General features: G+C 51.7%; 3 protein-coding genes across 13 annotated transcripts in view; 1 reads left to right on the plus strand and 2 right to left on the minus strand.

Moving 5' to 3' along the window:
* The first annotated feature begins 730 nt into the window (after window positions 1–730).
* Window positions 731–6,466, plus strand: LOC123036555. Of its 2 annotated transcripts, none has more exons than XM_044455861.1 (5): window positions 731–758; window positions 1,483–1,588; window positions 3,331–4,115; window positions 5,553–5,707; window positions 6,075–6,466. In XM_044455861.1, the coding sequence occupies exons 3-5, from the start codon at window positions 3,366–3,368 to the stop codon at window positions 6,262–6,264; spliced, it is 1,095 nt and encodes a 364-aa protein (XP_044311796.1). In that variant the 5' UTR covers window positions 731–758; window positions 1,483–1,588; window positions 3,331–3,365; the 3' UTR covers window positions 6,265–6,466. The 2 variants fall into 2 exon arrangements, with proteins under 2 accessions (XP_044311796.1, XP_044311797.1); XM_044455862.1 differs by lacking the exon at window positions 731–758 and adding an exon at window positions 1,204–1,393.
* A 1,400-nt stretch (window positions 6,467–7,866) lies between these two features.
* On the minus strand, window positions 7,867–13,200 carry NDUFA13 (NADH:ubiquinone oxidoreductase subunit A13). Its single transcript, XM_044455863.1, has 5 exons — window positions 13,047–13,200; window positions 10,705–10,783; window positions 9,498–9,569; window positions 8,457–8,526; window positions 7,867–8,068 (listed from the first exon to the last, which is right to left on the minus strand). The coding sequence occupies exons 1-5, from the start codon at window positions 13,144–13,146 to the stop codon at window positions 7,949–7,951; spliced, it is 441 nt and encodes a 146-aa protein (XP_044311798.1). The 5' UTR covers window positions 13,147–13,200; the 3' UTR covers window positions 7,867–7,948.
* A 3,103-nt stretch (window positions 13,201–16,303) lies between these two features.
* The window catches only part of GATAD2A (GATA zinc finger domain containing 2A), a 51,621-nt gene continuing 42,474 nt past the window's right edge, over window positions 16,304–25,450 (minus strand). For 9 of the 10 annotated variants that reach the window (XM_044455856.1, XM_044455854.1, XM_044455851.1 and 6 more), the window contains 7 exons: window positions 24,863–24,955; window positions 24,063–24,194; window positions 23,045–23,212; window positions 22,302–22,587; window positions 21,032–21,324; window positions 19,801–19,984; window positions 16,304–17,558 (listed from right to left, as the gene is read on the minus strand). In XM_044455856.1, coding sequence (XP_044311791.1) covers window positions 17,425–17,558; window positions 19,801–19,984; window positions 21,032–21,324; window positions 22,302–22,587; window positions 23,045–23,212; window positions 24,063–24,194; window positions 24,863–24,955 — 1,290 coding nt within the window. In that variant the 3' untranslated portion in view covers window positions 16,304–17,424. The remainder of the gene's footprint in view (window positions 17,559–19,800; window positions 19,985–21,031; window positions 21,325–22,301; window positions 22,588–23,044; window positions 23,213–24,062; window positions 24,195–24,862; window positions 24,956–25,450) is intronic. The other variant, XM_044455859.1, reaches the window with a different exon arrangement.

The following is a 25,450-nucleotide window of genomic DNA, read 5'->3' on the forward strand; positions in this document are numbered from 1 at the left end:
GCCACACCCAGCATGGCCGCCTGAAGGAGGCGCGACGCTTTCCCTGCCCGCACGCCCTGCCTCCCCGGAAGTTGCGTCATCCTCGCCTCTCCAGACATGGCAGCGGGGAGGGAGGAGGGAAAGGGGGCGGCCCTTGAGAGCGGGGGAGACGCCCCGCTACACGCCCCCCGCCAGGAAGGAGCTCACAGCTTGCCTTGGAACAGAGACTCTCAGCCCGGCCTACCTTACAGGGTTGTTGTTGTGGGGACAAAATGGGAGGGGCAGGAGGATGTCAGTTGTTCTGAGTTGTTCGCAAGAACAAAGCAGGGTATAAAACTAACAAATAAATAAAAAGTCCAAGGCAGTGAAACCTGCCCCAAGTGGAGAAGTCCTGGGAAAGCCTGGTGGGTCACTGAGGGAGAAGCCCCGTTCTTTTTTTTTAAATAAGTTTTATTTGAAATTATAATCCTAAAAAACAAAAACTAAAAGCAACATCAATCATCAAAAACATTGAGCCTGCTGGGTCAGCCCCCACACCCTTCTTTTTCCATTTATAACTTAAAAACATATTTAAATCTAAGCCAAGTCCTGTTTCTCTAGCCAATAATAAAAAGAGTCCCAAGTTTGATAGAAGTCAGTATCTTCCTTCTCCTTCAATGACAAAGTCAGTCTTTCCATTTCTGCACAGTCCAAGATCTTTTTTAGAATCAGCTCGTCGGTGGGTGGCTCTTCACTTTTCCAGTGTTGGGCAAATGCAATCCTCGCCGCAGTGATTACATGTAAAATCAAGTACATTTCTTGTTTACTAATGTCCACCAGAATAATGCCTAATAAAAAAAACTTCAGGTTTAAAAGCTAAAGGTTTTTGTAACATTTCCTCAAGGCATTTATGTATTTTAATGCAATATTTTTTTACGTTAACACAAGTCCACCACATATGATAAAAGGTACCCAATTTATGTTTACATTTCCAACATCCATTTGACATATTTGGAAACAGCTGATCTATTTGGCGACAGATACCATCAAGGAGAAGCCTCGCTCTTAGTGTGCCTGCCTCTGATGAGGACGGGCTTCTCGTTTCCCTACCCCACCCCCCACCCAGCATTGTGAATAAACTATAAAGATTGTCATAAATGGGTGCAAGCAGGATCTGCATTGTTTATTTTTTAGATTTATATCCCACTTTTTTCTTACAACACATTCAGCGCATTGAAGCAGTGTGATGGCATTTTCATATCGATTTAGCAGGGAACAAGCCCCATTTGAACTCAATAGGGTTGCTTCCCAGTTGGTGGGCACAGGATTGCCGCCCTGTTAACCACAGGGCAAAATTGAGCTGTACCCTTTTGACTGCCTGGGCTGGGCAGCAAAAAATCTGGTGTGAATCCAGTCCTCTTGTTGTGGCGTTCAGGTATGTCTTTTTAACAGGTCTGTTTCTAGGAAGCGAAGTGTTGTCTTAACTTGCTTGGTCTTGAATAAATATTGATCTTGTATCTGTAGTAGAGCTGCTTGGGTAAGATGGCAAGAAAACTGTGGCTGAGAAGAGCCAAGAGGACAAGAGATGAGGCGTTCAGCCAAAGAACAAAGGATTAGAAACATCAAGCAGGTGAGGAAGAGCAATCCTGGAAAGTTTAACATGGGAATGGATCTGGCAGGTAGACTTGGATTGAAGGTTGAGGACGGCGGGGTAGGACCTGCTGAACACAGAGTTGGAAAAGGAGGACCTCTCCTGGGCGCACAAGGATTCTGCCTCTCAGATCGCAGATTCAGCAATCCTGTTTCTGCACAGCCCTTCCCGATCCTTCAAACTGCCTCATCTTCTCTGAATCCCCTTTGCTTCTGATTTCCCACCTTTGCTTCAGTCCCTTGCCTTACCGCTGGACCACCCTCCCTCGCACCTGCCCCTTTCCAGCTCAGCTACACCTCAAGAGCTTTCCTAAGAAGGCAGAGATGCGAAAGAGCAAAGGTACGGCATGAACGGTTTACATGGAGCATCAATGAGGTGAACCGTCAGATTCAAGGTGCCCATGTCATTTTTTTGGAATGCTTTGTAGTGGATTATTTGATGGTGCAATCCTTTAAAAAATATAGAACAGAGCTGACATTTTGAAATAGATACAAGACAACCATATTTAGCTAAACGGTTGCATTGGAGGAAGAAATAGGTAAAATTTAAGTTCTGGTGCAATTAATGTTGAATTTTAATGGGTTTTGTTTTTAAGGGTTTTTAACTTATATACCGTATGTGTTTGGTATTGTTTGGTTTCGATTAGATCTTCAAAAACCTCTACTGATCACCCACAGCATCTTTAAATAGCTTTATGTGGAACGCGCAGTTCCCTGGCTTGTCTTTTGCTCCGTGGCCACGTGACTTTTCTTTCAGCTACTCCAGTTTGCCTCCTGAGAAAGAGGTGCTTTGTGACTGGCTACCTCACCATGACAACCCTGTCATGAATAGGCAGGCTGCCTCTCCCCTGGCAGACATTTTGTGAGTGCACCCACGACACTTTCCCAAAGTTCCCAGTATGTTTAACCCTAAAAGGCAAAAAGACCCTTGGAGAGGGCCCACTGCAGTCGATGTGAGAAGTCGGCCATGACTAGCTGAAGTCCCTTTGATTTTGACGGTGGGCCTTCTCTGAGGATGGCTATGTCTTCATCAAGCCCACCAAGTGAGTAGATACGTAATTAGAAACCTGTCATTATTGGGTGTGAGACTCCAAGTAACTTTTTACAGCATGGCTCTTTTAAAGTTGAAGCATTGCAGAATCGTGCATCTTCTTTAACAAACAGCTTGAGGGCTACTAGAAAACCGAAGCAACGAAGACAGATAAATTTAGGGCTCTTTATGTTTCATTTCCTTTTAAAAGAAGGATCTTAGAAGCCTCCCTTCCTCAGTGTTCCTAAACATGTGATTTTGGTGCCTTTGAAATTCCAGCTGTGTTCCTGAGGAAAGCTGTTTGTCCAATCTGTGAACTAAACTGTCTTAAACCTATCTTGGTTATGTCATTCACTTGCTTCACACCTGGATCTAATGGATTAGTAGCATGAATGTCCATTCATATTTACCATTATTATACAAAATAGAGTTGTGGATTTTCATCCTCATTTTAGTGAACTATGGGATAACTGATAAACTGGCACAGTTCCTGCTTATTCTGGGTTAAACATAAACAGAGAAATTAAGATTTAAGAGTTTTACTGAATGACTTTCCTTGCTGAATCTTACTAACCATTCATCTTGCTACCTAGTTTCTTGATCTACCTCTTTTGTCTGGATTCTGCATTGCTTATCTATCCATCCATCTTTCTCTCTAGAACCTGTTATCTCAAGATGCTCTTTTACTTCAGTGGCATCCAAGGAAACCAGGTGGTGTGAGCGAACTATGGCGGCAACATTGAAACTACATCTTAAGAAGGAAGGTTGTCAATTAGGCAAAAAGTATGTAAAGACAAAACTGTCACATCTCCACCTGGACGATACGCAAGAGGGTGAAGTAAAAGACAGAAGAGAATCTACTTCTCCAAAATTGTCAGCTTTGAATTCACCATTGTCCTCTTCAGGAAACAAAGCAACTCCAGGAAAGTGTGTCATCAAAAAGATACTGGTTGACCTGCGCCCCATTCTGGATAACATCATGGACCCCTTGGACTCTCAAGAGGAAATGTTGGAGGAAAACCCCCAAGACAAGGCTCTCCAGCATCCTTCATCAGACCCTTGCGATTCCAGTGGTGAAGACTTCCTTGAAGGAGAAGACGGAACCTCAGGGGTGACCACCACTGATGGGGCAGGGAACCAGACCAGCAAGATGGCTCCTGTTTGTTCTAAGGATAATGAAGGAGGAGGAGGAAACCAGACCAGCAAGATGGCTCCTGTTTGTTCTAAGGATAAAGGCATCCATAAAGTTATTTCATTCCCTTCCACACCTGAGCTCATCAGAGTCTCCAAGTTTAATGGAAGGAGAGTCAAGACCCCCAGAGGAACCCCGGCAGAGCTAGGAGAACCGAAACGGCCTCAGAAAAACATCTCTCCTGCCATGCTTATTCTTGAACCCCAGTTTGAAAGCCCAATGTTTGTTCCCAGGATATGCCCACAGCAGTGCGCTCTGCTGGACACAGAAAGTTCAGCCGAACTCGTAAGGATGCATTGGCTTTTAGCAGGGTGGGCGGTTACGAGTTTTGGCTGGTTAAGTGGTTTTGAGAAATCTGCACCACACGGACAGTCTTGCAGTGGTGTTTTTACTGAACTGTGGCCAGGGAAACCCCGGTTCAGATTGCCCTGCAGGCCAATCCTCACTTAACTTCCATGGTTGTCGTGTGGCTAAAGAAGGGATTTTCTGGAGAGTATCCTGCATCCCATGGCCACAACGCACAGTCTGTTCCCAGTGAGCTGGGATTTGTCTTGGGGAGTCAGGGTTGGAAAATGTTGTTTCCTTCTCCAAACATTCGGGCGTGCTGATACCTGGCGCTTATTTCTCAGTGGCCCCACGTTGGTTAAAATTTGGTTGGCACTCAACATTTGAGTTTGCAATTGTAAGGAGTGCTGAATATCCCATGAAAGAGGGGATAGGGAGATACACACAGCTGAACACTGTGTAAAAATTGGGGAAATTAAAAAAATGAAGCCGTGATTAACATTTCCCAAAACTTTGGAACTTAAAGCTTTCTCTGCGGCAGCGCCCCACCTATGGAATGCGCTCCCCAGAGAGGTCCACCTGGTGCCGTCGTTATTTGTTTTTCGGCACCAGGCCAAGACCTTTTTATTTAAACAATACTTTAACAACTGTTAATATTATTTATTGGTTTTAATTCTACAGCCAGGGTGAATCTGGATTTTATGTGTACTATTTATATGCTTTGTTTGTTTATTTATTGTATTGCAAGCCGTCCCGAGGCTCATGCGAATGGGACGGCATACAAAAACTCCAAATAGATAGATAGATAGATAGATAGATAGATAGATAGATAGATAGATAGATAGATAAGCGTCAGTTCCAATTTGACCAGGCCAAAGGGAGAAACTGAGGCAAAGAAGATTGCAGAAAAGTCCCTAGTTTGTCTGACGCCACTGTGTGGTGGGGTTTTCCATGGTGTCAACAAAGCGACGGAGATTCCCTCGGGACAGACTGCTTACTTGATACTTTGGAACAATAATGGAGAGAATTCATGGGCTGGATTGGGCTGCTGGCCTATCACAGGCCCAACTCTTTATCTAAGGCCTTCCCAATGCTCTAAAGAAGGGAAGCCCAGGTCTTACCTCCTTCCTGTCACAGGCTGGAGATAAGAGTGGAGGATCCATGCTCCGTGCCAAAAGCCTTGCAACCAACCCTGAGCAGGGAAACTCAGATGGGATGCATGGTCAGGGCATCATGCACCTCCCCAACTGGGGGCCCTCCCCATCTAGACCCTGGGGCCAGAATCTTTGCTGACCGCTGCAACTTACTTTCAAAATTCCATAAAAGCGCATTACAACATCTGAAAAACCTCCTCCCGGGACGATTTCCCCAACAAGCAGTGGGCCCCCAGATCTGACCGAGTAACCGGCGTGTTTCTGCTTTGAATCCCACCCCCAGCCGAGAGCCCCCTCCCCGGACTTCCAGCTGCCCACCCAGCTGCTCTTACAGAGGCTGCAGGAGACCACGACGAGTAGCAACCACCTGCTGATCACGCAGGTCCTGAGCTCATTGCAGGAGGAGCTGCTGGTGCGCAGCCCAAGCTCCAGTGATGGGTAAGGACACTGGGCGTGCGCTCCCTTCCGATCCTTGTCTCCCAGCATCAGCCCGCCGAGCTGAAAATGGGCCATGGCAAAGCGAGGCTGGGGCCTTGCGCCTCTTCTTCCCCTTCCCCTTTGGGGTTCTGTCTTGGGATCGGGGGTGCTGAAGCCCTTTCAGCAGAGTTGCGTTTTGGAGATGCTCTTGGGGGGCATAGTCTAGCAATGGGCGGGGCCAAAGCAAAGGGAGCGGTGCCGTCATGCTCCCAGAAGCACGAGTCGGACGTTTTCAGTGGGTTTCTTCAACCAGAGGGTGATGGGAAGGGCTAAAGACCTTGTACATGCCCCCCACCCCAATCCTCTCTCCCCCTGCCCCCTTTTCCAGGGAAAAACAGAACAGCTCCTCAGAGGCTTCTTGGAACAAACCTAGCAAAAGCGGCCCTGCAGACCCTAACCAAGGAAAGGAGGCGAACGGCAATCCAGGGGCCACGCAAAGGAGGCTGAGGAAATCCACCTGGTGTTGCCACCAGTTCATCTATGGCGCAGGTCTCGGGCAGGCAGCCCCCCATCTCTGAGTTGCTGCTGGATTAAGGGCGAATACCCTGACTGGATTAGTCATCACGTTCGGCATCTGGCAGGCAATCCACCCGCTGCTGGAGGAAGGCTCCCGGAAAGGGCCTGAAACTGAGCTGATGTATTCTTGCTTCTCAATATAGAAGGTAGACTGATTCTGTCTATGGAGGTACCACCATAGGATCTCAATAGATCTCCATTTTAAAAAAAGGCCTTGTTGGTTTAGACTGACGTGTTCCTCAAAGCTAAGCCAGGCTTCTGCAGAAGGTGCCTTGTCTGTTGGCATGGATCCCCAACCTGCACAACACATCTCGAGGGAAACAGTGTAGGATCTTCCAGGAATTCTCAGAAGGGTTTTCCTCCCTGGTCAATGCACACAGGGCTCCTTTTATCTGAACAAAGCAGGGGCTAAATTCAGATGCTGTTCTAGGCAATAGATGCCAGATTGGATAGTGATGCCTAGAAGCTTCAGGGGAGCACCACTTTCTGATAGAGTCCAGTTGCAGAACAAATAAGAACAGTGCTCTCCAGGCCTCTCGGGCACACACTAAATGAAAAGATAGCTGGGTGGGCCTTCTGTATATTTCCATGTTAATGAATACCTTTATTTGTAAGCCGCCCCGAGGCTTCGGCGAATGGGGCGGCATAGAAATTTTCTAAATAATAAATAAATAGGTCAAGCAAAAGGAAAAAAAATCTGCAAGATTTTGAGATCCACAGAACTCTTCATCAAGAGTTATGAGACTAGTGAGATCATTTTGTGTGCAAGTTTGGACATAATTAGACATGCCAGTACCCTTCCCTTCCTACAACCATCCACACCCCCTCATACTATTTTGTACAGTGGTGAAAGGACATCAAAGATACTCCAGGTTTCAAGCCTGGCCTTTTGGGGAGTGTTTTTCCCTCTGCCCATCTGGGCTTTCCCACCCTGGGATGCCTGAAATGTGTGTTCTCCAGAAAGTCCCCACCTGCTCACAGCTTCTTATCCTGGAACACCTCCAGTTTCCAGAGCCTCAGGTCTCCGCGGCACCTTGCTGGAACGTTGACCTGGGGGTTCCAGCCCAAGTCCCCATGTGGCCATGGGTGACTTTGGGCCAGTCACTCACTCTCATGCAACCTACCTCACAGGGATAGAGCAATTAAGGATGCTCACAAGAGGAACGGTGGGATATAAAAATGTGAAGTAATACATAACCTGCCGCGCAAGGATGTTGTTAGGGCGGGAAAGTGTGCTCATGGGAATGAGAGACTTGAGCCCCTGGAGAAGTAAACAAGAAAGAGAACTGGGGAGACCCCACTCCACCACTGCAGACTGAAGGGAAAGCAAAGGGACTTCCTGTTTCTGCTTTCCTCTTCCCTCTCCTTTTGTGTGGCATCTTTTCAGATTATAAGCCTCTGGGCATGAACTGACTTGTCTGACTGATCAGCGGCAAGCAGGTCTTTAAATGCATGCAGCAACGAAGTTGTCCGAGTGCCACTAAATGTTCGTTTCCTTCTTGGGAGGGGCAAGAATGTTTGAGGACGGATTCCTGCGGTCGACTGACACAAGAGGGCTATACTGGACAGACACACACACACACACACACACACACACGGAGGTCTGAGTGCTTCAGAGGGATTTTCTTTATTAAGAAATCTGTCCCATCTTCGAGATGCAGGGGGTGCTGAATACACGGCTGGCAGTCATACGTACATCTGGTTCCCAAACTTAGCGCGCTCGAGAACACTCTGCGGGTGCAGGTAAAACAGCTCATCGAGTGTCGGAGACACCCAGCGCGTAGTGTGGAATCGCGACTCGCCGACCTGCGAAGGGAGAGGAAGTGGGTTGCGACAGCGCCTTGGGAGGCTAGTGGGGGAGCAAACTGACAAGCATGGGAAGCGGGGTGCTGGTGGCCCCCTAGCACGGATCTCACTGGCTCCCCCAAGCAGGAGACACAGTTCTACCCGCTTGGCTGAGGAAGCATTTCTGGCCACCTGGAGTCAGGTGCTGAAGCCCAGCCAGTGGCTGGAAAGAATTCCCTTTGTCCCAGGTGAGAGCCGATTATAAATGCCCCTCCATCACATCCCCGCTCCGGCGGCGGCAAAGGGATGTGACATGGTCTGGGGGTGACAAAGGCTGCTGCCAGGACTCGAGCAATCTCAGCATGGGGTCCAGGGAACCCTTTTTCGGTAACGCTGCAAAAGCCCAAACCTGCCAGCCAGGAACATCCTTCATTATCTTGGCCTCCTCCTCCAAATTCTGCCGCAAGATGCGCAGGGTCCTAAAGAAGAACAGAAGACAAGATGTGGAGGACAGTTCAAGCCACGAAATAGGAGGCAGAGCGCCTGACTGCCCCCCCCCCCCGCCCCGCAGCAGTCCCAGGAGAGGTGGTTCCAAACGTTCTCGGGGGCCGCATGCCAGCAGAGCATGAAAGGAACGGGCCTCAAATCACCAAAAACTCCAGCCTGGAAGTGCTTAGTGCCAAGGTGGGTTCCGGGAGAGATTTCCCAGCCTTTTGGAATGAGGGGGGGAAAAACTGCACCAGAGGAGGGAAACCACCAAAAAAGCAGTGTTGGGGAGGGAGGGGGGTGGCCGTGGGGAAATTCCCAGAGGGAGCCGTTTTGCTCATGTATCCCCGGTGAAATGCCATGGCACCTGACAGCGGGGTGGGCTGGCACCAAGGGCAGAGCTCATTAGAGGGAAGCAAATCGCAGAGCAATGGAGGAAGGGAACTGCGGCTGGCCAGACAAGGGGCAACGAGCCTGAAGCCGGGCTGGATGCTGAAGGGCTCCAGCCGCGTTCATCTCTTCCGGCTCTTGTCCCCAGCTGGCACCAAGCCACCTTTGTTTCCCTGTTCTGGCTGGCACCTGGAGAGAACAGCGGCCGACAAGATCAGCCGCTTTCCTTTTACGGGAACGCCTTGCCGTATTCCATGTTTCGTCTCGCAGGATTATGCATGACTGAAACTTGTTCTGGGAGCAAGTGCTGTACAGAATTCCCTCGTCAAAACACAAACTCCTCGTTTACTGGGACTGGAAGAATCCAGGCTTCCAGGCAACGAAGTCTGGCAGGGTCTCTGGACAGCCCTCCAGCGCAAACAAGCTGTGTGCAGCTTTACAAGGTCCCTTCCACACCAGATGATTCTCCAGGGTCTTGCTGGGGGAAGGATCCAGCATTCTGAGGGTTATGGAGGCCACGGGACACTCATTGAGAGAAGCCACTAAATATCCAGGCACGGGAATTCGAGTGTACCTGCGGTCATCTTCAGCCATCAGAAGAGGAAGGAGTGCCACCCGCGCTTCCAGATCTTCAATGTTCAAGCGCCTGGGGTTGGGTAAGGCAGAGGAAGCAAACGAGGCAGGAACTTCCATTACATCCATATCCAGCTTTTTGCAGCACAGAATGCAAGGTGGCTCCCCTAAGGCTCCCCTCTATTTTACCCTCACAACAATCCTGCAGAGAAGGCCAGGCCAAGAGTCACCCTGTGAGCTCCATGGCCAAGAGGGGATTTGAACCCAGGTCCTCCAAGTCCCAGGGCAACACTCTAGCCATTTGGCTTTTGGGAAACCTGGACCCGGCTGGTTTCCAGCTCTGACAGCAAAGGCCCCAGCAAAGGGAAAAACAAAATCTGACTTTGAGTTCCAGGCTACTGCTGCTTAGTCAAGAAATTACTGCGTAAGGCATGGGTCCTCAAAGTACGGCCCGCAGGCCAGACCCGGCCCACCATGCTCATTTATCCGGCCCGCCATAGAGGTTTTAGACTCGCCGCGTGTGCGCTCATATAGAGATCGTTTTGGACTCGCTCGGAGAAAAGGATCTCCTTGCTCGCAAGCCGGCACCTCGCCGTGCGCACGCCCAGCGGTGGCTTGCTCACAAGATCCTTTTCTCCGAGCAAGTCCAAAACGATCTCCTTGCGAGCAAGCCGGCGAGGTTCGCCCACACCCCAGTCCGACCTGCGCCCCCCACCCGCACCGCCTTGGCGGCCCATGCCCACCGCTGGCACCTTTCAACTGGCCCCTTGTTTAAAGTTTGAGGGCCCCTGGCTTAAGATCTCCTGGAAAAAATATCTTCTATCTCACAACACCTTTCCTGATGTGCTTAAACTGCCTCATCTCAAGGGCACCTCTTTGCTTACATGGCTCCAATCCCTCTACCTTTCCCACCCTGACAGCTTCACATGGAGACCTTCCTACACACAAGTTCTCCGCCATCTCCCTGGTATATCAGACACACTTTTTCCTTGATAACTGAGGCAGCTTGGTTGGGGTTGCATCCAATCTACAGTGTTTGCCTGGTTCTGGACACATATTTCTGGGGATGATGTTAGGGTTCTGCTATAACCAGCTACTGTAACCCTACTGGCCTTCCATGACCTGCTGGTCAGAGGAAGGTTCTTCCACTTATAAAGCCAAAGGGGAGGTGGGTCTTCCCACATACCAGAGACTACCAGAAAACTTACCGCCTTTCCCGGTTCCACTTCGCAATGGAGTAATAGCCGTAGAACATAATCCCAATTCCAATGGCAAACAAGCTGTAGCCTGAGAAAGAGAGAGGGAGAAGAAATACAGTAAAACCTTGGATTGTGAGTACCTTCTGTGAGTGTTCCACAAGACAAGCAAACATGCAATACGAGTAGTACATGATGCCGAATGTCACGTGATCACAACTGAGCCAATGGTTGTTCTCTCTCTCTTGCTGTGGTCCTACAACTCCCAGCATCCCTCGAGGAAGGGAGGGTATGCTGGGAATTACAGAACTGTTTTTCTGTCTAAACATGCATAGGATTGCACTGGAAGCAGAGTTAAGCTGACAGCATTTCCTAGTTGGTTACCGCAAGGCATATGCTCATCCTGAAGACAAAGGAGTTGTTTTTATGAGAGTCTTGGGTTGTTTAGTGCTGTACACTGACACTGACTTAAATCAGTTCTACTTAACTGCTCCCATCATTTGGTGTATATTTGGTGCTTTGTGGTGAAGATCTGTTTAAAAATCATGTCAGGTCTTAACTGTGGACTTCAAGGCTTGTGTGGGAGGAGTACGTGGTGTGTTGTACTACAAGGTTAGAACCTTGCATCTGCTTTACCTTTCAGTATTCCCCCCCCCCCCGAATACTGGAATCCTCCCAGTATTCAGAGGGAGATACTGAAAGGTAAAGCAGATATAAGAGGTTATGGAAGAGATCTCTCTACAGAGGAGGAGGAAAAAAAAGTGGAGGAATCCCTCACTTCAAATGAGATTAGGGAGATGTGTAAAATGTGGGAAACGGTGCAAAATTTTGTACACCACCCAAATAAGGCTGTAGCAGTGTGAGCGAGGGATCTGTATAATGACAATGCAATGTCACATTTCCACGAAATCCTCAAAAGGAGACAAAAGCAAGTGCCATTGGATAGGTTCCTTGTTAAAGTGGCACGGAACAGAAACGATTCCATTGAGCCAATAGATAGCAGTGATTCTGTTAGTGATACTGAAAGTTGTCCTACACAATAACCCTCCTCTCTCGTCTCCCTCACACCAGCCATGAAGGTTTCCAAAGATAAGTGCAGGTTAATTTGTTTAATTTTTCTTTCTATTTTGTATTCTTTATTAGTTTGCATTATATTACTGTAATCATTTTATATGAATATTTTTGGGTTGTAGAATGAATCAGCTGAGTTTCCATGATTTTTAATGGGGAAATTCACTTTGATATACAAGTGCCTTGGATGACAAGCATGTTTCTGGAAAGAATTATGCTTGCAAACTAAGGTTTTATTTTAGAAAGATTCTATTGTCAGGAGCTTCCTTAAAATTGCAAGTCAGCCTCCCAGAGTCACTGGCCTTCACTGAGGATCAAGATGTGTTAGGAACCATTTCCTCGTTGTTGATCATTGGCAAGTTCTGCAAATTTGCTCCTGAGAGCAATTAGCCATCTCTACCACAGGCACTGCCAGATGTTTTGGTTAACAACTCCCATCATTCTGCATGATTGTCTGTGGCTGATAGGAGCTGTAGCTGAAAACATCCAGCGGGCCACATCCACCAAGAAAGACCTAAAAAAATACTAGGAGATGCAAGGGATTAATCCTTATTTCCACCTGCAATATAAGAAAAAATTGCGTGAGGTCCTCCTTTGGCAGAAGAATGAGGAGCAGGTCTTCCAAGACAGCACCCATGAGAGGGGGAAAATGGGGAAATCAACCTCGTACCTGCATGCCACCAATAGAAGAGAACCACCAGATGTTCTCGGCGGCAATTCTCACAGACTTCAGCCAATTGAGCAAATTTTAGGGATGACGAAGCTGTTGGCCAATCATCTGGACCACCACAGATGGCTCAAGCAGATCCGGGCATCTCGACTGCACCTCTGTCTCGGGGACCCAGGCTTTCAGGCTGGCTCTCGATCCAGCTCATGGGGACCCGGCTGTTCAGACGGTGAGGACCACCCCCCTCCTGCGTTGCCCTCTTGGGGGACGCCGCCTTTGAGGGACCCGCTGGGTACGGACCTGCGGATCACCCTAGCCTCCTCCTGCAGACGGGGGCGGATGGGCCCCTGCTGCTCTCGGGGCCCCAGCGACCCCGGGGAGCCGCCCCCCCACCACAGAAGGGGCCCAGGCGTGCAGCTCCCCCCTCCTTGAGGGACCGGGAGGGTGCCCACATCCCTGGGGCCCAGCCCAGGCGCACCATCCTAGGAGGACTCCTTCCCCCATATTCTTTTGCTGGGGACCCAGGCGTCCGGGGCCCTCCAGCCTGCCCCGAGGGCCGATCCCATCACTCCCGAGCCCCCCGCGGCGTGCAGATGGGGAGCCCCCCGCCGCTCACCCGAGAGCCCCCGCCGGGGCAGGTGCCGCTTGTAGTCGATGGGGCCGTAGCCGCCGGGGGGCGGCATGTCCTGCTTCACCTTCCCGGCCGCCTCCGCCATCTTGGAAGCGGCCCGGCGCGCTCTCCCTGACGTCAGTGGCCGCCGTCCCCCTTTGATGACGCTCGGCGCGAGGCCCCGCCCCTGCGACTGAAAACCCGGTTGCCGTATTTATACGTCGATGGGCGCACGGGCGGGAAAACCCGAGCTGCCGCCGCGTCTGTTGCCTTTGCATCAAACATGCGGGCCGCGCGGGATGAGTGCGGCTCCTGAGCATGTGCAGAGTACTCATCTTCGCAGAGCAGAACTTAAAAGGACAATGTGCCCCAGCAGATGACATTTAATAGATGACGACACGGTCTTCAACAGACCAAGTCGCTCCGAATTTCCCCAGGAGAGCGCCTGCTGCGCTCCAAATATTGGGCACTACAACCCCCAGCATCCGTGGCAGTCATGCAAGCTAGCACTGCCCTAAGCCATACTCTCTGTGCTCTTGGCGTGCAAGTCCCATCAGCCCTCAGCATGGCCTTTGCCCCATGCTGGCTCCTTGCAGTGGTGCTGAGCCGACATTCTCCGTGCTGGCTGAGATTTGTAGTCCAATGCACCCGGAGGGCATCCCAGTGGGGAAGGCCTGCCCTCGCGGGACCTGCAGGGATGCAGGCGGGGGCTATTTCCAGCGCGGCGCGGAAACAGCACAGGGGAGAGAACCTCTTCTGTGTGCCCAGCAGGGATTGTGTGTATTGTTCAACTATTTTCCATATTATTTAACAATAAAGGCCACCCAAGACCCATTGCAGGAAACTGCTTGACTTACAGGTGGTTTTAAGAATAGCGCGCTCTTTCCCCATCTGTTTTATTCGGGTTTAAGATGCACGTGGAAAGCTGGCTGCACACCCAAGATTTGCCAAGCCAAGAGGGGCTTAAAGCAGGGCTGAATCGACCCAGGTGGAGGCTCTCCAGAAGGTGATGCCTTTGCCCGAAGCTGGCTTCCCCTGACCAAACAATAAGGCTGAAATGCTTTTGCCCTTAGAGAGAAGCATCTCCAACAGAGGAGCGGGTTCCATTTTTAATGCTTTATTTTCCAGGCTTCCAAACCAACAGGTCCCACTCGATCTCTGGCATTGCTTGTTTTGCTTTTCCTCCCACTCATTAGGAAATGTTTCCCAAGCATTTTTCTGCTCCTTCCTAGCTGTCATTTTTCTTTGGGAGGGGTGAGCATTCCTGCATCTGGTCAACCCCCCCCCCCAACTCCAGAATACAGGTAAACCCAAGCCCTGTCCACATCTAGGAAATTCTGCACAGATGCCCACAATTAAGAAAGAGTGATTCATACCAAATCAGGCCAGTTCTGCAGGAAGGGAGACAGGAATGTGAAATTCAAGGATGCGTCAACAGCAATGTTGCCAGCTGATTGGTTTCTGGCCCATTTTGACCACTTGCCGGGGTCAGGGGTTTCCCAGGAAGGTTGAAGCAGCTTCAGAAATCAATCTGACTCAGAATTCTTTAAGGCAGGCTGGGAAGAATCCGTAGTCTACTGCACATGGGACTCAAACTCCCAATAGCCCCAGGCTGTCAGGGATTATAGCAACCACAGTCCAAGTGCAGGAGGGACCCAATCGCTTGGTTTTGGGCTCTGATGAGTCCACAATGGCCTAAGCATTCCCAAATATGCTGCCTTCCAGATACTGGCTTGCATGGCCAATGGAAACTGTATTCTCAAACATCTGGACTGATTGGAGAAAACGACATTAGCTTCAACATTTATATCACAGTTGTGCATACATGAGAGAGAAAGAGAGAGGAAAGAGAGAGAGAAAGAGAAGACTAAAATATCCCAACTATTTTTATTTGAAGCAAAACCCAGTCAGAATGGCTGTATTTAAACCGGATGTTAAGGGGAAGAAGAAAAGCACATTGAAACTCTCAACAAGCAAACCAGCTGCTGTTTTTCTATCCACAAACTCACATTTTCCCCATTTGAATTTGGGGGCTATTCAGCAAGAAGGTAAGTAGTAAGGATTGCTACTCAAAGGTCAAATAGCTCCATTGAAATACCAAAGCTTACAGAAAAGAGGAAAAGGAATTAGAAGGCGCTCTTTATTACAATGCATCAGTCTCCTCGGAAAAGGGGTTTTGGGTTCTGTACAGCAATACAGAATTTTTATTTTTATTGGAAATCTCTAACGTGCACTAACAAAATACCAGGCCTCTCCTGAAAAAGGTCCAACTGTTCGGCATTAACCTCTCCCACTCTTTAAATAGAGATATATGTATAAATTTATATATATTTTTTTGCAGTTAACCCCTCATATCAGCACTAGTACCAACATTTTACTAAGAATAGCAATTTCAAAAGTCTCTACTTTAGAGCAACAACAAAAGATACACACCATGGGGGCGGAAGGGGAAACATGGAGTTCTCGTGTTTTGGGAGTTCGAGGCTTTTTTGAAAGCATAATTTGAAGCAAAAATTAGCCAAGGTGCTGCCAGCAAAAGGAAAAACAAGAGCGCATTTCAACGCCTCTGTGTTTGAGCTGTGGGAACAAACGTAGTCCACCCAGGAACTGCCATGGCTGAGTGTGTGCTTTGCACCTCACACTGAGTGCAGGTTGTTACCGCAATGTCTGAACCCAAGATCGCAGGGTTGCTTACAGGTGAACAAGCTCATGATTGCCTGGCTTTGCTGCTGGGTTAACATGATGTTGCTTAACCCCTAAACAGCACCACGTTCCTCAAGTTTGGATGTCAGGCTGTTCCTGACGAGAACCTAAGAGGCAGTGTTCTCAACACATAAGATAGCCACCACAATTCCTAGTTTAAACCACCTGGGAACTGTTCTGTGCAAAAAACTGGGTCACGGAGAATGACTTTCCTGTGGGGAGCTGGGGTGGATGCTGGGTTGGGAACTGCAGCTTCTTACGACCACCTTGTGCTTGTTAAAACCACCGACCAGTCCTACCGTTGTTCAGGCGCACGGCAGGCAGCCATTCTCTTCTCACCCCAAAAGTGGCAGCAATGGAGACAAGAGCACTTTGTCTCGTTGTGTTGTTTTATTAATTTTTTTTATAACACAAACTTCTTTCACTCATCTGGTCCCTTCTGCTCCACATAACTAAATTGCACTGTTCCTAGACAGCCAAGTAAAAACTTCGCAAAAAAAGAAAGCAACCAAAAGAGGGGTGGGGAAGAGAGGGGAAGGGCCCCCAACACTTTTTTTTTCTAACAAACCTCTCCTCCCTGCTCCCCGACCCTTTTTCAAACCATCTTTGGGAACGTGGGGCAAAAACAATTGAAAACAAAACAAAAAAACCAACCCCCCAAAACCAACAACCAAAATCCCCACCCGAACCCAACTGTTCATTTTATCCAGATTACGGATATTTCGCAACGCCACTTCATAGAAACTGTTCTGTAACTTTTAGGCTATCAAATGTCCAGGGCAAAATATCCGTCTGAAACAGTTAAGCTACTTTATTTCTTAGAGAAAAAAAAAAAAGACGCAAGCTTCCATGTTCGGTCGCTCCATCTCTTCTGGTGGCGGTGAGTCCGTTTGTATTTGTTCATAATATAAGTTATTATTGGATTTTAAAAAAAAACCCAAAAAACAAAAACCAGGACACCAGTCCCCTGCCATCCGTCAGTCTTTATAATATTGCCTCGTCGGGAACTATGGAGTGGGGCGGGGGGTGGTAGAAAAAAGAAAAAAGAGACAAGAAACTCGTCCACACGTGCTAACTCCTTCCCCCTTTAGGGCCAGGTCCCAATTCTGCTTTCTGTGAGCGGGATTGTGTGTCCATGATCGCGAACGACAGTTGCACGATCAACCAAAAAGGAAAAAAGCAAAATTAATCTAAAAGTTACCTTAAAAAAAAAAAAACGTTAACGTAAGGCGCAGGAGAGGGGGAGACCAAAAGCATCCGAGAGCACACGACTTGAGCAATGCCTCATTCTGTACTAGATGCCGTTCATAAAATATAACTCCCCAAACTAAAGAGACAAAATACACAAAGGAAAAATAATAATAATAATAATAATAAACAAGATTCTCCTCTCTGAGACAGGCTTGGCCGTTGCGGAAACAAAACGAAAAGACGGTGTGAGATTTTGGTAGGCCGACGTTTCATCACCACCCGTGTGAGCGTCCGCCCCACCCGACAGGTAGCGTTTCTGACCCAGGTGGGCCTTCCTGCAAACCCAGCTAGGCTCAAAAGCCAGTTTTCCACCGGGGTGGGGTCTTGGAGGGAGCAGGGGAAGAAGGGCAGAAGAATCAAGTGGGGAGGGGAAAGAAAAAACCCCCCCATGAGATGCTGGAAGGGCAGAAGTCAAAGCAGGGCTGCGGCGTTATTTCCATGTGGCGGACTGAGGGATGGATCGTGGCGGAATCATATCCAGAAGGTACTCGCGCTGGCGGTCCACGGCCGAAGGGGTTGTTTTGTGCACCGTGAGACTGGGGTTCATGAAGTTCAGAGCCCCACCTGCAAAGAGGAAACCCGAGGGTCACAGGTATGCCAGTGCATGGCCTAGGAGCTAGATGGAGCTGACACTCATTCTAGCAACGAGAACAAGGAAGTGCTCCCAAACCAGACCGGAATCCCAGAGGACAAGAGGGGGTGCAGACATGCGGGGAGAATCCCCGAAGATTAGGGTGCAGTCTTAGCCGTGTTTAGACGGAAAGTCCGGGAATGCTGGGGATTCCTGGACTTCCTTTCCTCCTGGGCTTGGACACACTGGGAATTGCTGGGCTTCTCTTCTGCTGGCTGGGGAAGAGCTGGGAGCTGCAGGGAGTTTTCCTATCAGAACACACACAGGATTGTGCCCCGAGAGGTGTGCGAAATGACTCACATGGGCCCCGCTTGTTTCTGTGTATACAAGCAGGCTGGACCTGCTAGGGGTCCCCAGCCAGCCTGGCCACAGCGACCAAGCTGAGGGAGCCGTAACTCCAGAATTCTGGGGAATGCAAGGCGGAGGGTTGTGAACGTGTCCCAAGGAAGCCAGGTGCAGCGGGGGCGCATTTCAACGCTCCTCCCCAGCCCATGCACTGCGGGACAAGGGAAGGCGCCATTCTCAAAGCCTTTCTCCAGCACTGGGACCTTCCAGGCGCAAAGCACGGAGACAGCCGCTGAGCTCTGCCCACTTCTGCAAGGGGACTCGAGGAGGGCGACTGTGGGACAGAAGACTTGCACAGGGCCACCATTCCTGGCACTGGCTTGCTGTGCCGGCGGCGGGCAGGGCCCACGGACAAGAGACCCCCACGACACACAGGGCTGGGATGCACTGGGCAAGCAAGGGTTTCCCCGCTCACGCCCGGCAGCACTGTCCTCCGTGACGGGACTGTCCTGAGAGCACGACCTTCAGCTCCGGTTAATGGAAGGCGGTGCCGTCAGTGGACACGGAGGAATGAGGTCTCAGTTCCTGGGACAAGCCTGATCCTTGGTGGGGCCATGGGAGTCGGTGTGCAAGAGGCGGGGAGCCTGTGCTGAAGAGGGTAAGCATTTGTCTCAGCACTTGGCTGGAAACTTGCAGTGGCACCTCAGCTCAGAAACGCCTCAGTTCGCAACCAAATCGGGCCACGAATTCCGTACAGATTTTTGACTCAGGTCGCAAATTCCACACTGGGTGGTGACCATGCTTGCAGCCATCTCCCCGCCCCCGCAAGTGGGGAAAGGCCACGATCACCGTCGCGCTCCTGCAGGAAGCGAAGACAGGCGCCATCGTGGTTGTGCTCAGGGGCTGGGGAGATGGCCGCGATCGTGGCGGGGCGGCGAGGGGGGGACCTGGCCAAGATCTCGCCTGTCTTTCCTGCACGAGCGCACCTGTGATTGCACCTGTCTCCCTCCCAATGCACTTGCGATCTCGCCCATCTGCTCCCCCCCCCCCCCCCCCCCCCGGGGGGGGGGCGGGGCGGGGGGGGGGGGGGGGGCGGCGTCCTGCTTGGGGGGGGGGGGGGTGACGGTCATCTTTGTTGTTGTCAACAACATCAACAACATCTTTGTTGTTGTCACGTTGTTTCAAATTTTTCTGATTAAAAAAAATAGTTACAGAGAGGATTAACCTTATTGCCATGGAACCTTATGGGGACATTTAACTTGGCTCACAACCAATTTGGGCCACGACCAGAGTCCTGCAACGGATTAAGTTCGTGAGCCGAGGAACCACTGTAATTGAGCAACAATACATCATCCTATTCTTAGGAACAGTTTCTGTACTGGTTAGGAATAAGGGAATGTGCTTTTTAAAAATTTAAATCCACTTAATAAACCAGTTAGAACCCTCAATTAAAGTGCCCACATTAAATAAGTTAGAAGTTCAATAAACAGCCCCAAAGAAGCCCAACAAAAGAAAGCAGAGAGGTTTCCCAAGAGCCATGTTCCCTCTGCTGGAACAGTTTTCTCCCAGTTGGTGCCACCCAGATTTCTTGGACTACAATTCCCACGGCTGCCCAGGGATTCGAACATATCTGGAGAGCTCCAAGCTGGGGAACTAAGCTGAGCGCCACCCACGATGCTTTGGAAGAGCAAACAGAGGGCCGTGCATACCCAGAAAGCTTTGCAACTGCAGATTCACCCAGAAGGAGAAAGAGGAAAGTCACAAAGAAAACACCCTTCGCACCCCGAGAGAGCCAAGGTTTGCTTCTTTCAGAAAGAATGCCGGCCGGACAAGGGAGCGCGGCCAGCAGCGGCGACAAAGACAGAGAGGTCCCGAGAGCAAGTCATCTACCTGTGTTGCCGAGAGTCTTCTTCCAGGTGTGAACACCGCCCTTGCCGATGGGTCTCTGAGCACGCTTACCTTGCCTGCCACCAAGCACGGCCACACCGGAGGCGTTCTGCAACTTGGGCGACGGGCTAAATGCATGCAGGACTCCGCGGGGACTGCCGACACTTCGGGGCAGCTGGCTGGAGGCCTGCCGGGGGAGCGAGACCGGCGGAAGGGAGATCAGAGACACGGGGCCGGAAACGCGGGCGGCCTCGTTTCAGGATGCAAGTTATGGGGCAGACAACACTCCTGATAAGCGGACGTGGCTTGTGAGCGCCCTTCACCCTCCTTCCTAAGTCTCTGGGCTGCGACAGGAGTCATGTTGGCTGGGGGTGGCCATCGGAGGGAGGAGGATGCTGGGAGCTGTAGTCCAATACACATGGAGGGCCTTTCTCGGGAAGACCAACCAGGTATCCTCGCTATATATGCTTCGACACCTGGCCAAGACCTTTCCCTTCCAGCAGGGACTTAATCTTCTTTTTAGTAACTTATTAACTTACATCCCACCTCTTCTTTCCAAGGAACTCAGCCACCTACCACTTTCTCCTCCTCCTCTCCACCTTATCCCCACAACAACCCTGTGAGGTAGGCCGGGCTGAGAGTTGGTGACTGGCCCAGAGTCTCCCAGTGGGCTCCATGGCCGAGCGGGGACTCAAACCCGGATCCCCTCAGCCCGGTCTCCCATTGCGAAGCACAACACCACACTGGCTCTCTTCAACAAGTCGTTTTCTGAGGTGTCTAATAATTTTAATGTTTTCAAACACGTTGGTATAGGCTGTGCTTTATTTCTTGTCATTCATGCTTGTGTGGGTGGGTGCTAGGACTGTGAAGTGCCAGGGGGCATTTCCCAGTTTGGGGGTACATGCATTTCATGACACAAATGACGAAAATATCAAATAGGACCTGGGGCACTCATGAGGCACCCATCCCCCCCATCAACATGCCCCGCCAGGGCCGTCACCAGGCGGCGCATCCCAGGTGCTTCTGCAGGGATCCAGAGGAGGGCCTTCCTGGGGGTGGCCTCTTTCCTGTGGAACTCCCTGCCTCTGGAAGTCAGGCAGGCGCCAGCCCTGGGTTGTTTCCTGCGCCTCCTGAAAGGACCTTTGACTCAGGAGGCCGGCTTTGGCCGCCGAGCCGCCGTTTTCACTGGCCCGGCCTCCCCGCGAAGAGCTCGCCCCCGCTGCCCCGCACCCACCTGCTTGAGCGAGTGCTGGTGCTGGCCGATCTGCTCGGGCTTGCTCTGGACCGGGGAGGCGGCCTGCTGCAGTATCCGCTGCTCGATCTCCTGCTCCTGCTGCAGGGCCTTGACGAAGGCGGCCTTGAGCCGGCTGGTGTGCTCGGCCTTGAGCGCCTTCTTCAGGTTGGAGGACATGCAGGTCTCGCACATGATGGAGCCGCCCTTCTCCTCCCTCCAGCGGCAGGTGAAGTCTGTCTTGCACTGGACGCAGGTGTAGGGCTCCTGCGAGGAGGGGGCGGTGGCCGTTTTGCCTGTGGGAGACACCGAGGGGCGGTCAGAACCAGCCTCCGGCCCTGGAGGGGCTCGGACCCCTGAAGGGTGCTGCAGGGGGAAGGAAGCAGGGGGGAGGGACCGGCGGAGCCCCCGACGCTCCTGCTTTTGGGCTTGGATATTCCCAATCCTGCCACCCGCAGAGCGAGGGAGCGCATGGTGTTGGCGGGCGTGGGACTCCTTGTCCAGGGCAGCCCCCATCCTGAGCCTGGGAGGAGCTGTCCCTGGTGCTGAGCTCTGGAGTGGTGTCAGGAGTTCAGCACCAAGGACAGCACCCCCGGAGCTAAAATGAGCGCTGCAGGGGATTAAGGGGCCCTGAGGGACGTCACCCACAGCCCCCACTGAGAGACGGTATCCAGTGCACTCTGCATGCAGAGCAGGAACTCCATCACAACGCAGGGGGTGTTCCCCGAAAAGAGAACTGTGGCATGCTGGGATGAGATGGTGTAACGTTCTCGAATATTTGCTTGTCTAAGATTTCAGTTTGTTCTTAAATAGGTTTTTAATTAAAAAAAAACATGTTACTAGTCCTTATGGCTGCCCTTAATGAAAAACAAAAAACAAAAAAGGTTTCTAGTCCTTATGACTGAGAAGACGTGCTTGAGAGAATGGTCAGCCTCTGCCAAAAGGGGGGCAGGTAGAAATTTCTACTGGTTTACCCCACACAGATATTGGCCCTGCAACTACCAAACCCATGCAAGAAGTTTGTTTGAGAAGCTGGGGAAAATGACCCCTGCCAGGGTATGTGACTCAATCTTTTCTTGGTGCAGAATTTTAACACGGCACACGCCGTCTGCAGAGGTTCCCGAAGAATGCTTTTAGAGCGGCTTTTCCTGGCTGAGGACAGCATCCAGGCTGCTGTACCCATCATCCCCAGGCGAGCAGGGACAACGGCCCACACAGAGTGGCATATGGGGACCCCGGGCTGGGAAGGGCCAACTCAAAGGTTGTGGCTCACCTTGGGCCTCGAGCAAGTTCTGCACCACCTCTTCCAATCCAACCAGGTAGATGAACTCATTGTTCGCCGCGCTGGGCAGGAAATTCATTTCGGGCGCCGGGGGCTTGGGAGGGGGGATCTCCAGCAGGGTCTTTTCCAGCTGCTTCCGCAGGGCCAGCTTGGCGGCCGCTTGGCGGCTGGCGGGGGAGTCGTTGGAGTTGACGATGGAAGCCACGCTGGTCGTGGTGGCCGCAGCGTTCGCCTGTGCCGACGTCACGGCGGTGCCTTTGAGTGAAGTCGGGGAGGGCTGGGTGGGGAGAGAACGGGGCGCGTTTCGCATGGACCGCCTCGACCAGGGGAGGGGGCGACCCTGCCGTGCGCACTGAACCTCGAGGTTTGCCCTGCTTGGACTTCGGCCTTCCCGAAGACCAAACCTGGCCAGCACTTGGCTCACCCGGGGGCCAAATCCAGCCCTTGTGGCCCTCGCTGCCTTAACCCCAAAGTCCCTCCGGCTTGTTGAGGGCTTAGGAAGAAGGCAGGTGGAAAGGCTGATGCTCCGGCACCTCCTCATTACCCAGTCCAGCAGGTAACAAGAGGAAGGGGCACCAGCAAACAAGACCCACGCAGGGAGAATCGGCCCAGTGGGCTCCCCCAGGTCCTTTCCTTCGGGAACAGGACTCAGCGAGAGAAGCGGCGAAGCCACGTCCCCCCCGGAGCTGCCGCAACGCTCACCCCTCGACAACCTCAGTGCGCCTCGGGCTCACCTGCGGGATGTTCACCAGCAGGCTGGCGTTGGGGACGTTGGCGACGCGGATGAGGCCCTGCTGAATGATCCGCTGGCCCTGGATTTGCACGCTGGGGACGGACGCCCGTGGGGCCAGCAGGAGCGGCGGCGGCCCTGAGCTGGAGTGCTGGCGGATGTTGTGGATTTGCTGGGGAGACACAGAAAGGGGCTGATACGGATGGATCCATGAGAACAGGGTTGGGGGAGGGAATGGAGCAGCGCAGGTGAGGGGAGGAGGGGGAAGAAGGGGAAAAAGAGAGAGAGAGGAGGAAGAACAGAGGGGAAGAATGCAATGCGAGAGGGGCAAAAACGAAAAAAGAAAGGTGGAAGAAGACAGACATTTAAAACCAAGAAAAATGCAAAAAAACAGCAGAAAAGTTGTCTTTATTTCTGCAACGGGCACCAAGATACATTTGGTGTTCAACAGCCTGCGCGAAACTTGCCAAAGCAAGCAAGCAGTCTTCCCCTCTGCTTCCCAACCCTAAATCATGCCTCCCCACCTTGGTGCCCACGCTCCACAGAGGTGTAGGACTGCAACACCCATCATTCCTAACCTGAATGGCCAAGGCCCCATCTCATTCCCAGACTAGGAATCTCAAGTCCAGTAAGAGGGGCCTCCAGACTGGTTAGATCACAACGCCAATTGTCCCTAGCCATGCAGGCTGGGATTGATGGGAAGGGAGTCCAACATCGACAGAGTGGAGGTAGATGTATGTTCTGTGCTATATTTTGGAATTCGACTTGCTTTTGTTGGGCTTAAAATTCTGATCTGTTGACCACAGTAAAGAACAGGCCGCTGCCGTCCTCCCCAGGCCGGCGCACTCTGGCGAACCCTGACCTTCAGCAGCCACGACAGTCGCCACCTGGAAGAGCCTGGAGCTGCAAGACCCCACGCAGATGGATCGCAGCTCTCCCGTGCTCAGGAGAGCGGCCTTTCCCTTCCTGTTGGGCGTGGACGGCTGCACACCTTCTTCCCCCAGAGCAGGTGCTCGGCTCACCTGTGCTCCTCGGACCAGAGGCGGCATTACAATCTGTGTGTTTTGCTGGGAGCCCAGTTTCGAGGAGACCTGTTGCCCGCCGCGGATCAACGGGGGAGGAATAACGGCCCCGGGAATCCGTGAAGAAGGGTTCTGTGGGCGCCAAGGAAGAAAGAGGCGGCTCATTCAGTGGGAGCTCGAAGCAGGGCTGGCCTCACAGAGGTCCGCCTGCCCATCCAACGGGGACTTATTAATCTCAGAACAATCGTTCAGCTTTCGCCAGGAAGGATGCGAAGGAATGACCCGCCCCAGACCGCAAAGAGGCTGCAAGAGTTCCTGGAAGCGGCATAGGCCACGACAGATGTCCGCCAAAGAAGAGAGGCAGTTATTTTGCGGTGACTCTGTGCTGGATGCCGGTGTGCCATTCCTTGCCCACTGCGCATCGCCACTCTGGCCTGGCCTGCCCTTCCCCACAAGCTGCATCCTTCCCTGGGCTAGACTAGCACACTCAATCCACCCTGATGCAGCTTCACGGCAGAATTATCCCATCCCGGATGAAGCATGCCCGTTGCACCTCTGTGTGAGTCACAGCGCTGAGCTTCCCTCCAAGCAATTCGCAATGCAAAGCATGGAGCATGCAGATGGCAAGTTCAAACGCACATAAGCACAAGCCCCAGCCGGACTGGCATCCACCTGCGATGGTGAACTGGCCAGCCGGTCGAACCGATCCGTCGCTACAAACGGCTCAGAGATGGCGGCTTTTGCAGAGCTGGGTTAAAGAGCCCCCAAGAGAACAGCTTCCCATTCCCCGATCCACTGACCTGCAGAAGAGCCGACTTGCTGGATACCAAGTTTTGTGTGCCCCGTACTAATGGGGGAGGTGTGGCCACAGCATTTCCTGAAGAGCCCACGGGCTGTACGGGATGTGAAAGGAGACAGAGAGGAGAAAAGCAGAGAGGTGGGTTAAAGGAGGGACGGAAAACCTTCCTGTCGAAGGCCACGGCATTCCCAAGCAGACAATCTGTCGACAGGCAGCGGCACTGATCCAAAGGTGCTTTGGTTGTGCCTCTTCTCTCTCTCTCCCTGCACAGAGGTGGCCAGGGAAGAAACAAGCCACTCTTGCATGCCGAAAATCGAGCTGAGGACCACCAATTCTGGACCACTGCGTCAGAGAGCCACGAGCCAAGTAGCTCTTCTCTTAGCAGCTTCCCTCAGGCACCCTGCACTTTCCCGTCCAGCCCCGATCAACTCCAAGATGTCACAAGCCCACTGCTCGGTCCTGGGGAATCCTGCGCATGGGACATGGCTGTCGGCACCTGGAGCTCACGATGCACAGCTACGGAACGTATGTGGCTATCAAAGCCAAGAGGAGTGCTCAGCCGGCAGTGTCTTTCCGCCAGAAAAACCAC

Source organism: Varanus komodoensis, unplaced genomic scaffold, assembly GCF_004798865.1.
Source record: "Varanus komodoensis strain SLA01 unplaced genomic scaffold, ASM479886v1 scaffold80, whole genome shotgun sequence".
NCBI lineage: Eukaryota > Metazoa > Chordata > Lepidosauria > Squamata > Varanidae > Varanus > Varanus komodoensis.